This window comes from Arvicola amphibius, chromosome 2 (genome assembly GCF_903992535.2).
Source record: "Arvicola amphibius chromosome 2, mArvAmp1.2, whole genome shotgun sequence".
Taxonomy (NCBI): Eukaryota; Metazoa; Chordata; class Mammalia; order Rodentia; family Cricetidae; genus Arvicola; species Arvicola amphibius.
In genome coordinates this window covers 171799879-171815523 of record NC_052048.2, presented here as the reverse complement: position 1 = coordinate 171815523, position 15645 = coordinate 171799879, and the positions used below count along the sequence as shown (strand labels likewise).

Below are 15645 nucleotides of genomic sequence, written 5' to 3'. Positions count from 1 at the left end.
ACCTCAACACCTTCTGAAGGGAGACCCCGGTGTCCTGGCAGTAGGTTCCATCATGTAAACAAACTTGCAACCCCCGCCCCCCCCAGAGTTTCAACTTTAAGGTCTTTGTCACGGCGACTTTGACTCCAATTGCCTTGCAGCACGTCCTACATTCGATAAAACATCTTTTTCGGGGTCAGAGGTCATTGAGGCCTCTGCTTCTATTTGTGAGAGTGGACCTAATGCTGTGTGGTTTTTTAATCCAGGGTACACTATCTGGCTGTTTGTTTGAAAATTAGTGCTAGAAGCACTAATACCACATTCTGAAAAAGAAAAAAAAAGCCCCAGCCGGGCGGTGGTGGCGCACGCCTTTAATCCCAGCACTCGGGAGGCAGAGGCAGGCGGATCTCTGTGAGTTCGAGGCCAGCCTGGTCTACAAGTGCTAGGTCCAGGACAGGCTCTAAAAACGCTGCAGAGAAACCCTGTCTTGAAAAACAAAAAAAACAAAAAAAACAAAAAACAAAAAAAAAAACAAAAAAAAAAAAAGAAAAAAAAAGCCCCAAACCAAAAACAACCAGGTCCTTTCTTAAAGAGGTATGCTTCATTGATAAGAAAGGAATAAGATTTCCCCCCAAATGTTCTGAGAATATCATATTCCAAATTCTACTTTAAGGTTCTCTGTTCTTTTTAAATTTCAGTAGTTTTTAAATTAAAACCTCATATGTGCTTTAAGCTGATCCCTCTTACTAGTAAGAAAATCAACCTTAAAATATAAGGATCAGCATTTCAGGCACCTAAGAGCTTTGTCTGCATCTAGGTATGTGCACCGCATGTGTGTCTGGTACTCGTGGATGCCAGAGGAAGGCATCAGATCCCCTGCAGCTGAAGTTTCAGACTCCCGAGAACCACCTTGTGGTGCTGGGGAGCCAAACTCAGGTCCTCTGCATGATCAGCAAGTGCCTTTAACCACAGAGCCATCTGTCCAGGTGCCGCGAGAAACTTTTCTATGTGTAGTAACTTTAACTATTTGTCTTAATTCAGGAAAATGTCTGACCCGGAGGAGCACGTCGCGCCTCAGAAGATGGCAGCCTCCATAGCCTCCACGGCAGACAGTGAAGCGACTGCCGATGTCATCAGCATCCCTCGGCCTTCAGAAGAAGCCGAAGAGTCAGATATTACTGAGGAGCAAGAGTCTGAAATCGAGGCCTTAACCAATGAGAGCGAGGAAACCACAGAGACGCGGAGTGAGCGCAGCACCTCAACTGGAAAATCGTCTGAGGCCAAACCCAGGGAAGGGGTCGTGTCCATTGAAAACGTGCCACAATATTGGGAAGAAGGACAGGAACGTCCAGCTTCTCAGAGTCCCAAAGAGGAACCCCTGCTGTTTCTGAATGAAATAAAATCTATCAAGGAGAATCTGCAGGCAACAATAAGAGACTCTTCAGCAACAGGTACTAGCTGTAGGAGACCAGACATTTTATTTCTTGGTTTCAAAGGGTAAAATTTTTGTTTAGCTTCAATGGAAAGGTTTAAATGTTCAGTTTAAAATTCGTGTGTGTGTGTGTGTGTGTGTGTGTGTGTGTCTGTATTTCAAATAGAATAGGTATTAAATATATTTAGGAACCTTGAAAAATGGGAACAGGTTCTGAGTAAATTTATTGTATTTTTGTTTGGCTTGAAGATTTGGAGTTAATTGTCGTTTATAGCTAGCAAGGGATAGCATGAACGTGGAATCCATATCCTCATTTGCATGGGGTATTCCCTTACATACCATGCTGCTTTTACATCTTTGTTTGTTTTTGGCTGGTACAAACCATATATACTGTCCAGGCAAAGACATTTTGGCTTTTTTTGTAGGTCAACTTTAATGTCATACGTAGAACAATGTGGACGTCATGCAGGTGTTGCCAGTACTTGGTAACAGAGCTGGGGGCAGCAACACAACGATTCCAGCACTGCTCACTGCTCTGCTTCCTCTTTACCAGTGCATTTTGAGAATTTCCTCCCATAGCGGAAAGAACACGGGATCTGATTTAACAGCAGTAACAGCAATGAGGGGCAGAGACAGCTCCTACCATCCTCCTCTGCGTCCAAAGAGCTCCTACAATCTCTTAAGGCCCTCATTCAACTTAAGGCAAACCAGGATCCGTAACTTCCACACAGAAGGGATTTCAGAACAAGCCAAGATGGTTCAGAGTTGGAGAATTCATTAACGATATTTCGCTACCGGCTTTAAGCAGGAAGGTTAGGGGAAAGAGAGGCGCTCAGGGGTAAAATGAGCCACACCTGACAGCATGGGCACAGACTCTGGAACAGAATCCTATCTGCCTTACCATTTGCCACATATACCATTTTTGTGGCTTTCAAGTTACACTTCAAAAGGCTGCCAAGGAACACTTTTTTCCTTCTCTCTCTCTTTTTAAGTGAGATTATAGGATGGCTTCAGAGACGTATTGGATGGAATTATAGTCTGAAAAAAAAAGAACCTGGAGCCAGTAGGATTATATAAAGGGGTTCATTCAGTGTGTGACCTTTCTCTACATACGGGATTTCTGGCAAGATTCCTAGGCCTGTAGGCTCGGACTGGGCCAGCAGAAAGGCTGTAAGCAGTTTCAACTGTTCTGGAATCCTTGCTTCTCACCCAGCAAGAGGCAGCCATCTGAGAGGCAAGGGGCTCCTTTTCCTTCTCATGTCCCTGCACTTCCCCTGTCTTTCTATCTGACCTGAACAGCAGCAGCTGACTTTGGTGAAATGCAGGCTCTACGGCTCAGAAGAGGCAGCTCAGAATCTGCTGCATGCTGTGCCTGCAGGGTCGAAATGGCAAGGGGCCGGCGGAGACAATGAAGCGAGCCAGTCTCACCAGACAGAACCCAGTAGCTCTCAAATTAGTTACTCCATGTGAATTGTTTTGGTGCCATTCTGGATATTTCAGTAATTCCTGATGTTGTAACTTAGACCACATGCATAGTGATTAAAGCCAAAGTAAACCGTGTCCTGCTTTCCCCTTCTCTAGAGACAGGTCACTGATCCCTGCTGTTTGACGATGATCATTCTTTTTCTCTTTTTGCTTACAGTAAAAATCGTACTTGTTTCTGCAGCCCAGGAGATCATCATGCCTTTTAGAGTTGATGCTCCTTTTAGATTCCTCAAGGAGCACTTTGCACGCCTATTACGTATCCCACATTATGTACTGCAAATAACTCATGCAGGTAAGTGTGAAGGCTAATAATACATTTATCAAGACTCTGCTGGTTTTAACACGGAAATTACCGAAGACCTTTGATTTTAAAACCATCGTAAATATTTACACAATGGAGTACTGCACAGCAGAAAAAAAAAAATAACGACAGCTTGAATTTTACAGGAAAATGGATGGAGCTAGAAAACATCATTTTGAGTGAGGTAATCCAGACCCAGAAAGACAATTTCATATGTACTCACTCATAGGTGGCTTTTAAACATAAAGCAAAGAAAAGCAGCCCACAAATCACAATCCCAGAGAACCTAGACAACGAGGACCCTAAGAGAGACATACATTGATCTAATCTACATGAGAAGTAGAAAAAAACAAGATCTCCTGAGTAAATTGGGAGCATGGGGACCTTGGGAGAAGGTTGAAGGGGAGCAGAGAAAAACGTAGAGCTCAATAAAAACAAAACAAAACAAAATAACAAAAATCTATCTTAAGTATTTACTGTTTCAACATTACAAGGTACTTCTACATTAGTTCATTCAACACATTTCTGTAAAGGTTTTAGTCTACATCCTTTGGATAAAACTGTAAATTCTCAGAGTCATGAAGCACAGTTTGTGCCCTCAAGTCATTTACACACCTGCAGGGAAGGATTGCACGGGGGGGGGGGGGGGGGGTGGTTACTGCGTACCATGAAGATGTTCTCAGGGCCGTACTCACTCAGACTTGAATATTACAGAAGAAGGAACCTGGGTGGCTATAGGATGTTTCAGTCAATTGAGCAATAAGTTCCGAATGGATGGGGACACTTGGTGAGCTTTTGAGTGAGTGGAGGGGAAATGCGACTGGACGAAAATGGGTGATGAAGAAGACAGTACAAATATAGTTTCTGAGTTTTCTGTACATTAAAGTAATTTTCACAATGTAAAATTTACTTACATTTTGTGGATGTTGTCGAGACTCTCTACTTAAGTTATTCAGCCTCACATGGTAATTAGATAAATTCTTTGTGACTGGATAGTCTACCAGGTGAGCATAGCTGATATGTTTATATTGGACACATATAAACAAATCCTGTTTTCACTAAAATGTTTTTTGTATTGACTTATAAAGATGTTACGAGTTTCCAGAAAATAAATTTAGTTCTAAATTAAAATTTAAAAGCCTAGGTGTGGTATGATAACACAGCAGGTCAAAGTACTTGATGCCAGGCCTTAAAAACATGAGTTCTGTCCCTAGGACCAAATGGTGGAAGGAAAGAACTGACTTCCTCATGTTGTCCTCTGTCACTCCCGTGCCACGACATGCACACACAGAGATGCATGCAAATATACACACAATGAATAAATAAGTGAATAAAAAAGTCCATAAAAGTGAATGACCACCAAACATTACTAAAATGACCAACTAAAGGTTGATTGGGCAGACCAAACTGAAGTATAGAGTGATTACCAACAAAAACGATGATGACGATCACAATGGCTGAGTCCTTAGCATGTGTTAGTACTTCTATAAAATATTCTGCTTATTTTGTGGTTTAATTTACACAGCAACTCTTTGAGGGAGCTATATATTACTACTAACTATTTGGAAAATAAACTCAGTGAACTCCATCTATAAAGTCGATGTGCTAATAAGTGGCTGAGTTCAAAATGTATGATACCAAAGAGGGAAGTTTAAACTGCAGGATAGTAACTCAAATGCAAAATGGGTGCTTTATCTCAGCATGAGAACTGTAGCTCAAGCCTGCTGGGTCTGCACCCACTCTAGAAAAGAACATAGGAACAAAGAGAGCTCAGGGAACCTGTGCTAGTTTTCCATGGCTGCTATAATAACTAATATAATTTAGAATTACAAAGTAAACTTCCTTTACAGTTCTGGAGGGTAGAGGTCCCATGTCATTTTCAGTGGGACTGAAAATGTCTCTCTCTCTCTGTCTGTGGTATCTGGAGGGAAATCTACTTGCTTGATGTTCCTGCTTCTAGAGTTGCAGGCCTGGCATTCAGTGTCTCCTTGGTCATTCATCCATCCCCAAAGGTGCACACATTTAGACAGATCTCACTTAGCTTCCATCACATCACCTTTCCCCTGAGTCAAGTCTTTCTTTACCATTCTCTAACAAGGGCATATGTGCTGCAGGGCACAGTTACACAGGGAGGATTAGCTCTTCATTTCAAGTCCTTGCTCAAGTCTGCAGTCATTGTTGCTCTGTAAGATTAGGTCCTAAGGATGAGGATGTGGGCTCCTCTTGATGCCTCTCTTCAACCTGTCACAAGTAGATTTACTCAACTAGGAATCTGCTGATTTGACTAGACCAACTAGGGAGCAAGACCCAGAATCCTCCTCACCACTGCCGGCTTACAGATGTGAATGCATTCTGAGGATGTGAAGCCAAATGTGCAGTAAGCACATTACCAACTGGACCGTTCTCAGTCCTTTGTTGTATTTTTTTATCCCATAAACCAGGAAATTATTAGCTGCTTACCTGAATACACCAGTGTTAGTGCCGAGCAGGGAGGAATGAGTATGAGCTGAAGCAATGTTAACAGGAACATGAAGTGATGTCTAGAGAAGTTTGACTCCATCTGACATTCATTGTGTATTGTAGTGAGGAGCAGCGCGCTGTGTTCCTGCCGCCCAGCTCCCAGCCGCCTGGCTAGCTTGTGCCCTGAAATAACACACAAATTGTATTCTTTTAAACACTGCCTGGCCCATTAGCTCTAGCCTCTTACTGGCTAACTCTCACATCTTGATTAACCCATATTTAGTAATCTCTGTAAGCACTGCGAGGTGGTGGCTTACCGGGAAGATTCTAGCCTGCATCCCTCTCAGAGAGGAGAGTCATGGCGACTGCTTGAAGTGTCTGCCTCACTGCCTTCTTCCCAGCATTCTGTTCTGTCTACTCCACCCACCTATGTTCTGACATAACAGGCCAACCAGTTTCTTTATTAATTAACCAATGAAACAACAGATAGATATAAGACACTCCTACATCAGCATATGACTCTGTTGGAAGAGGAAGGAAGTGAATGATTCCTTGGAATTCTGAGCCGATGCTTTTCTACACTGGAGGGTGGATTGGCTAGTGTGGAGATCTGCTTGCTTGATATTCCAGTTCCTAGAGTGACAGATCATGCTGCACCCATTTGGACATGGCCTGTATAGTCTTTTCTGTAAACAGAAAACAGTACGTGATTCTGCTCATACTAGAGGATGGTTTTATTTTCACGTGTTTATAGAGTTTCATAGTTATTATCTATTTAAATATTTATATTTTTATGTTATATATTCTGGAAGATTGGCAAGTAGCTCTATTTATAATGCTGCATTACTTCTTAATAAATCCACTAACTGTTCCTATTATGGAGTTTTGCTTCTTTTCATTTTATTTATAACTCCTTATGGGACACAGGATGATTATGTGTTGTATCTACACTGTGCAGAGTTAATCGTGTAATTCGCATCTCCATCTCCTAGCCAGAGTCTTACACTGTAACCCAGCCTAGAAGTCACTATATAGCTTAGGTTGTACTTGAACTCTTAGGCTGGTGATCCTTCTTCCTCAGCCTCTCCCTCTCTAGGATTACAACCATGGGCCACCATGACTGGATTCATTTCTCATTGATATATAATCACATGCATATTTATGTCGTATAGCATGATGCTTCAACAAGATGTAAAATATGAACCAATTAGAGCAAGATAATCAAAATTTCCACATCTTTACCTCTTTTCTAGTTACATGTACAAAATATTAAGTTGTTTTGAACTACAGTCACTGTCTTGTGGACTTTTCTGTACTAATGTTATAGCATGAGGTCAGAATACTGCATCTAGTAATTTACTGACATGTGTTCCTACAAGCATCTTTAATATTTTCCATTTCCTTAAAGTAGAAGTGCCTGACTGATTACTGCATATAACGGTGACTATAGTAATCAGCAGGTATTATGTACTTGAAAATTACTGAAACAGTAAAATATGTGTGTGAGGTATTGGATTTATTCACTTGATTTAACCATTTCATAGCCTGGGCACATGTTTGAAACATCACATGGTACAACTTAAACATACACAATTTTCTCAATTTAAAGTAAGCAGGAACAGAAACGACCATTTCTTTTCCATAAAACCTCTCAACACTTCCATTTTCTCAGGAACAGTTGTTGGGAATAACGAGAGTCTAATACAATATGGAATTAAACCCCGAGAAATTGTCCAGTTGGAGATATTTTCCACACATCCCGATCAATATCCAGTCAGAAGAGTGGAAGGCTTGAGTGAGGGCTCCAAGATCATCACTGTCACCATCCAGACTGGTGAGTCCTCGGGTGTCTTTGCAGACAGTGTTTCAGAGTGTCCTTAGGTTGAACTTTCCCTCCAGTCTTGGTTTTCATCTCCTCAGGCACCGATCGCTACGAGGAGGTAGCTGTTGAGATAGTAAAATCTGACTTCCACAAACCATTTCTTGGTGGATTTAGACATAAAATCACAGGAGTAGAATACCACAATGCCGGAACACAAACTGTACCCAAAAAGATTCTTGAGAAAACCTCTCTCTTTTCTAGGGACACTCAGGTAATGTTTTTTTTTATTGTCCTGTTTATGTGGGTGACATTACATAATCAACAATTGTATACTGCGTGACGCCCTCCAAATTTTCTAATTGTGTCACAACCTGAACAACTTGGGGATTGACCTTCCTGGGGTGACAGGTAATGAAGAAAAGAAAGGAAAGTGGAGTTCTGGTGGTACATCATATGCTCTGATGGAGATTCACCAGCTGCCCAGAAACTTGGTCATTTATTATATACCATGGAACATGGAATTTACTGTGGAAGGAGGGTGTTGTTTATTATATACGGCTGAAGAAGGAGTCAGCTAATCTGTAGGGGTGTCCTGGGGAGCAGTGTCAGGCTGCAGTCACCTGGGAAGAGGAAGCTGTGGTTGATGTTTTCTGCACACGCTGTCCAAATCATTACTTTGACCAGGGGAAGGCCCGGAGTCTGCCTTGGGGAAGGTTTTGTCGTTTCCGTGGGTCTGAGGCCTTGGGTCCTTGGCACGGCTATGCTCATGTACAATACATCCTCACTCAGGACTTTATCCATGCCTGCATCACTATTTGTATGACAAGTTATGTAACAAAGAAAGAGTAATATAAACTGCAGAAACACCCTTTTCACTTACAGATGTTTGTAAGGTTTTCTTTACAATAGGAATGATGTAGTAGGTGCTTATTTTTAATGCTTTTATTTTAGACAGTTTTCCAGAGGAAAAAGATGCAGCAGACTACAAATACAACATCCACGCAGATGAATGCAATTGGTGTGTATGTATCAAACATGACCGATAAACTTCTCAAGCCCGGAAGATACTTTACAGCAGCAGAGTACCACGCTCGCCGGCTGAATGCGGTAATATAGTGTTCACTGGGGTCGAACACGGAAAATTAGATGGATAACCCTGTTCTTCTCTGTGCATTTTCCCAAGCCATGGCAACTCGAGGCAGAGCAGCATGAATAGCGTTCTAATGCTCCTAAGCGCAGTCATTCTGAGTATCTTTCCATATAAATAACCAGACTCCATATCAATAACCAGAATTAAAAATTTTGCTAATTCTCCCTGTTGCCCAAGGACTCTCCTCAGGTGTTTTGGTGTAGCCTTTGGCCATTTTTAGACTTTTCAACTCTTCTTTCCCTTACTTGTTCCCCTTATGCCAGTACAGTCAAATGGGGGCTTCTATGATGAATTGAAGTCAAGCATGACTTGGCAGTTTGACTTCTCTGACACTTATGTAATGTCTCCAATATTTTAGTTGGATGATTTATCTTTTTTTCATCATTTAACTTCCAGCCTAATTGATCTCTTATAGATAACTTAGAAAAGTATCTATCATCTGTCTTCATTTGGGTATGAGCAAAATATCATCTATCTATCTATCTATCTATCTATCTATCTATCTATCTATCTATCTATCTATCTATCTATCTATCTATCATCTATCTCTATCTATCTATATCTATCTATCATCCATCCAACTGTCATCTATCTATCTATCTATCTATCTATCTATCTATCTATCTATCTATCATCTATCTCTATCTATCTATATCTATCTATCATCCATCCAACTGTCTATCTATCTATCTATCTATCTATCTATCTATCTATCTATCTATCTATCTATCTCTATTTTTCCAGTTCAAGGCATGGTTCATCTCTTGTTGGGCAATTCTTAAATCCAATTAGAAAGCTCTTGGTTGCCACCAATTTATGTGTGCCGTTATTGCACTCTTGGGGTTGGTAACTCACATCCAGAAAGACAAACGTATGTTCTCTTTCATTGGAAACTGCTAGCCCAATTCTTCAGGTGTGAATACATTGCCTGCAGTAACTACAGAGAGTAAATTGGGACTGTTGGCAGTGCAGTGGGAATGGAGTGCAATAGAGAGGGGCATACCAGGGTACAGCTTATCTGATCAGGGAAATGGGAAAGAGGGGAATCCTGTGGAGGGGATGGGAGGTGAATACTGAAGGAAGTAGGAGGTGGCTAAAGAAGAATATACAGATGCAAGTGATCTGATAAGAAAAGAAAGGAAAGAGGAGGCTCCCTAGGTGCGGCGAGGTAACACAGGAGGAGGGAAATGGCTAAACTAACAATATGAATGTCTGAAAAAGCCACAAGGGATTGTCTTATTAACCATTTGCCTTTAAAAATAATGCATGCCATTCTCTGTATAAATATAAGTATATAGTTTTCATAAATTTTTCTCATCTGGACTGATGGTGCTCCCTCTAAGAACCAAAGACCACTGAACAACCCCCACCCAGTACGAGACAGGAGAAGCCCTCTGCTGAGTTGTTGCCGGCTAAGGCTGTCCAAGAGATTCCCAAAACATGCAGCCTACTGATGTTGCCTGGTTTTTTTACGTAAGAAGGGGAAAGTTTTTATATTATTCTAAAAGCTTCTTTTGGAGTCTTCATGAGTTTAACACGTTCAAAAGCAGCCCTTACTAATACATATCCTACTTATTTAATATTGACTCTTTTAGACTGGCATCTTTCCCTTTACTCTGAAGATATTATGTCTAGCATCATCTTATTGTTGTTGTGTTTATGTTGGTTCAGAAACTCTAGCTTTGGAATCCAGTGAAGGGCATGTTGCTGTGTTAGACCTATTTCCCTCACCAGCTCACAGGTGGCACCTAGGAATGCATGTTGGTGGAAATTTCCAGATACCACAAATGCCGTTAGTCTGAGCACTACTCTGTTAACTGCTTTTACAAGTGATTCTCTACACAAAAGTACATTGTTTTTGTTGTTCCATGAGAAGCCTTCTAGCTTTTTTTTGGGGGGGGGGCTTTTTAAAAATGGTCAATTATTCTTTGGCGTATACTCAAAGGAAATTTGGATGTGGCCAGATGGATTAAAAGAGAGAATAAAAGAATATTTTTCTTCTTGCTCTCCAAGGTTAATTATTCCAGGGGACAATTAATTTCACAATGTCCTTAGCTGCGAGGAACCACCTGTGCTCATGTTCAAGAAGGCCATGGAGACTCCATTGGGTAGACATTATCTAGTGCAAGTCTATACAGTGAAAAATTCTCCTCTGTGCTTCCAAATACAATTATGGTCTAACCCAGTGCTTTTCAACTGTCATAATGGTGTGACCTTTTAATACAGCTCCTCATGTTGTGGTTACCCTCACCATAAAATTATTTTGTTGCTACTTTATAACTGTAATTTTGCTACTGTTTTGAATAATAGTGTAAATGTCTGATCTGTGACCCAAGGGGTTAAAACTCACAGGTTGAGAACCATTAGCTCTAACCTATATACACATGTATATACACATGTACTTCACTATATACACATATATCTCCTTGCTATATGTTCTGAAAATAGAATTTTGTTGTAAATATGTGTATGAACTGGTAGCCACTCTATAAGCTAGGGACAATTAGGGTTTTTTAACTGCTGTAATGTTTATTGAAGTAGTCTTTGGCTAAGCACTTCCTATACCTACTGCTATTGTATAAAGAATGGTTAATTGCTTAATGCCAGACAGCAAGGAAATAGCAGAAGGAAGATTTACAGTAACTTTCTAGAGTCTGTACTCTTTTTTAAAAAAATTATTTATTTTACATCCCTACTGCAGCCTTCCCTTTCTTCTCTCCTCCCTCTCCTCCCTCTTCCTTCTCTAGTGTCCCTCTGCCCCCACCCCAATCCACAACCCTTCTTATTCTCTCAGAAAGAGGCAGGTCTCCCATGAGCATCAGCAAAGCATGGCATATTGAGATGCTACAAGACAGAGCACTTCCCCTTGTATTCACACTGGGCAAGGCAATCCAGCATGAGGAACAGGTTCCCCAAAACCAGCCAAAGTATCAAGACAGCCCTGCTCTTTTTGTTAGGAGTTCCACGAATAGACCAAGTTATACAACTGTCACATACATAAAGGGGGCCAAGGCAGTCCCATGCAGACTCCCTGTTCTTGATCCAGATTCTGTGAGCTCCCACAAGTGATGTTGTCCATGTCTAAGGGTTTTCCTCCTCTGTCCGTGATTCCCTGGTTCCTACAATCCCTTCTTACTCTCCTCAGCATGACTCCCTGATCTCAGCCCCATGTTTGGCCATGGATCTCTTAATCTGCCCCCATCGGTCACTGGATGAAGGCTCTCCACTGACAATGAGGGTAGCCACCAATCTGATCCCGGGGGATGGCCAGTTCAGGCTATGCGTACATTGCTGTCAGGAGTCTTAGTTGAGGCTGTCTTCGTAGATTTGTGGGAGTTTCCCTTACATCAGACTTCTACCCAATGCCATAAATAAAGCCTACCTTTCCAGTCATCTTTCTCGGCACTCTTCCAGTTCACCCACCCTCAGCCTGATCCCTCAAGATCCCATGCCTGCCTGCCCCCAATCCTGCTAGGAGATCTCCTCTATTTGACTTTCCTTTGGAGATCCATGCATCTCCCACTTGGGCTCTCCTTGTTAACTAGCTTCTCTGGTCTGTGGATTGTAGCATGAATATCTTTTACTTTACAGCTAATATCCACTTATATGTGAGGACATACCATATTTGTCTCTCTGGGTATGGGTTACCTCACTCAGGATGTTTTTTTTTCTTTCTAATTCCATCCATTTGCTTTCAAATATCCTGATATTATTCTGTTTAACAGCTAAGTAATACCCTATTGTACAAATGTACCACATTTCCTTTATCCATTCCTCATTTGAGGGTCATTTAGGTTGTTTCCAGGTTCTGACTATTAAAATCAAGCTGCTCTGAACATAGTTGAGCAAGTGTCCTTGTGGTGTAATTGAGCATTCTTTGGGTATATGCCCAGGAGTGGTATGTCTGGGTCTTGAGGTAGACCAATTCCCAATTTTTTTTGAGAAACTGTCATACTTTCCAAAGTGGCTGTCCAAGTTTGCACTTTGACCAGCAATGGATGAGTATTTCTCTTGCTCCGCATTCTCACTGGCAAGAACTGTCACCTGTGGGTTTTTGTTATCTGAGATATTCTGACAAGTAAGATTCAATCTCAGAGTCATTTTGATTTGCATTTCCCTAATGGCTAAGTATGATGAAAATTTCTTTAAGTGTTTCTCTGCCATTTGAGAGTTTTCTGTTGAGAATTCTCTGCTTAGGTCAGTACCTCATTTTAAAAATTAGCTTATTTGGTTTGTTGAGGTCTAGTTTCTTGAGTTCTTCATTGGAGATCAGTCGTCTATTGGATGTGGGGTTGGTGAAGATCTTTTTCTATTCTGTAGGTTGCCGTTTTGTCCCACTGACAGTGTCTTTTGCCTTAGAGAAGTGTTTCAGTTTTATGAGGTCCCATTTATTAATTTTCAATCTTAGTATCTGTGCTATTGATGGAAGTTGTCCCCTGTCCCAATGTGTTCAAGGTTATTACCTGCTTTCTCTTTGATCAATTTCAGTGTAACTGGATTTATGTTGAGGTCTTTGGCCCACTTGGACTCTTGAGTTTTGTGCAGAATGATAAATATGAATCAATTTGCATTCCTCTACATGCCTACATTCAGTAATGCCAGTACCATTTGTTGAAGATGCTCTCTTTTTTTCCCCATCAGATGGTATTCTGGTTTGTTTTCTGTGAAAATTCAAGTGTCTATAGTATGGAGTGTGGATTTATGCCTGAATTTTTGATTTGATTCCACTTACCAGCGTGTCTGTTTTATGCTGATACCCTGTTTTTTTTTTTTTTTTTTTTTTTTTTTTTTTTTTTTTTTTTTTTTTTTTTTTTTTTATCACTATAGCTCTGTAGTAGCACTTGAGATCAGGGATGGTGAGACCTGATTGTACAGGTTAGTTTTAGCTAGCCTGAATTTTTTGTTTTTCTATATGAAGTTGAGCATTGTTCTTTCAAGCTCTGCAAAGAATTGTGTTGGAATTTAGATAGGGATTGCTTTTGGTAAGATGGCCATGTTTACTATGTTAATTCTAGTGTTCCATGTGTATAGGGGATCTTTCCATCTTGTGATATTTTACCCAGTTTCTTTCTTTGAATACTTGAAGTTCTTGTCTAACAGGACCTTCACTTGCTTGGTTAGAGTTACACCAAGATATTTTATATTGACTGTGGCTGTTGGGAAATATTTTGTTTCTCTGATTTCTTTCTCAGCCCTTTTACCATTTGTGTATTGAGTTAATCTTATATTCAGCCACACTACAGGTGTTTATAGGAGTTGGTAGAATTTTTGGGGTCACTTATACATACTATCATATCACCAGCAAATAGTGGAAATTTGACTTCTTTTCAATTTGTATCCCCTTGATCTTCTTTTGGTGTCTTATTGCTCTAGCTAGAACCTCAAGTACTATATTGAATAGATATGGAGAGAGTGGACAGCTTTGTCTTGTTCCTGATTTTAGTGGAATCGCTTTGAGTTTCTCTCCATTTAATTTGATGTTGGCTATAACCTTGCTGTATATTGCTTTTATTGTATTTAAATATGTTCCTTGTATTCCTGATCCCTCCAAGACTTTTATCATGAAGAGATGTTGGATATTGTCAAAGGCTTTTTCAGCATCTAAGGGGATGATCTTGTGTTTTCTTTCTTTCAGTTTGTTAATATGGTAGATTTCATAGACAGATTTTCATGTGTTGAACCATCCCTGCATCTCTGGAATGAAGCCCATGATTAATGATAGATGATCTTTTTGATGTGTTCTTGCATTTGGTTTGCCAGTATTTTATTGAGTATTTTTGCATTAAAGTTCATGAGGGAAATTGGTCTGTAATTCTCTATCTTTGTTGAGTCCTTGTACATTTTGGGTATCAGGGTAACTATGGCTTCATAGAATGAATTTGTCAGTGTTCCTTCTGTTTCTATTTTGTGAAATAATTTGAGAAGTGGACTAATTGGGGAATAATTTGAGGTATTAGCTCCTTTTTTGAAAGTCTAGTAGAATTTTGCACTGAAATCATCTGGCCCTGGATTAATTTTGGTTGGGAGACATTTAATGACTGCTTCTGTTTCCCTAGAGGTTAGAGGTCTGTTTAAATTGTTCATCTGATCTTGGTTTAATTCTGTTCTGTGGAATCTATCAGGAAATTTGTCCATTTTTTTTTAGATTTTCCAATTTTGTGGAGTACAAGCTTTTGAAGTATGATCTAATGATTATCTGAATTTCCTTAGTGTCTGCTATTATGTTCCCCCCTTTCATTTCTGATTTTGTTAATTTGGATGTTCTCTCTGTGTCTTTTAGTTAGTTTGGATAAGGGTTTGTCTATTCTTTGATTATTTATATTGTTCTCTTTGTTTTTATTTTACTGATTTTTTTAACCCTCAGATTGATTATTTCCTGCCATCCACTCCTCTTGGCTGTGTTTGCTTCTTTTTGCCCTAGAGCTTTTAGGTGTTCTGTTAGCTAGTATGAAATTTTTTTCAGATTCTTTATGAAGGCACTTAGTGCTATGAACTTTCCTCTTAGCACTGCTCTCATTGTGTCTAATTAGTTTGGGTATGTGTGTATTCATTTTCATTGAATTCTAGAAAGTCTTTAATTTCATTATTTTTTCCTTGACCCAGTGGTAATCCAGTTGAGTTGTTCAGTTTCCATGAGTTGGTAGGCTTTCTGTAGTTTGTGTTGTTGTTGAACTCCAACGTTAATCCTGATATAGGGGTTATTCCATTTTTTGTTACCTGTTAAGACTTGCTTTGTGACAGAATATGTGGTCAATTCTGGAGAAAGTTCCATGAGGTTCTGAGAAGGTATATGGTTTGGTATTTGGATGAAATGTCCTATAAATAACTGTTAGGTCCATTTGAGTAATAACTGTTATTTCCTTTATTTCTCTTTAAATTTCTATCTAGCAGACATCTCCATTGGTGTGAGTGGGGTGTTGAAGTCTTCCACAATTAATGTGTGGGGTTTGATAATGATTTTAGCTTTAGTTTTGTGGGTGTCGTTATATTTGGTGTCTAGATATTCAGAACTGAGA

General features: G+C 40.1%; 1 protein-coding gene across 1 annotated transcript in view; it reads left to right on the top strand.

The window, feature by feature from the left end:
* Nucleotides 1–1024: 1024 nt before the first annotated feature.
* The window catches only part of Iqub (IQ motif and ubiquitin domain containing), a 58394-nt gene continuing 43773 nt past the window's right edge, over nt 1025–15645 (top strand). Inside the window, exons 1-5 of the mRNA XM_038319428.2 lie at nt 1025–1430; nt 3054–3188; nt 7330–7491; nt 7578–7750; nt 8431–8586. Coding sequence (XP_038175356.2) covers nt 1025–1430; nt 3054–3188; nt 7330–7491; nt 7578–7750; nt 8431–8586 — 1032 coding nt within the window. The remainder of the gene's footprint in view (nt 1431–3053; nt 3189–7329; nt 7492–7577; nt 7751–8430; nt 8587–15645) is intronic.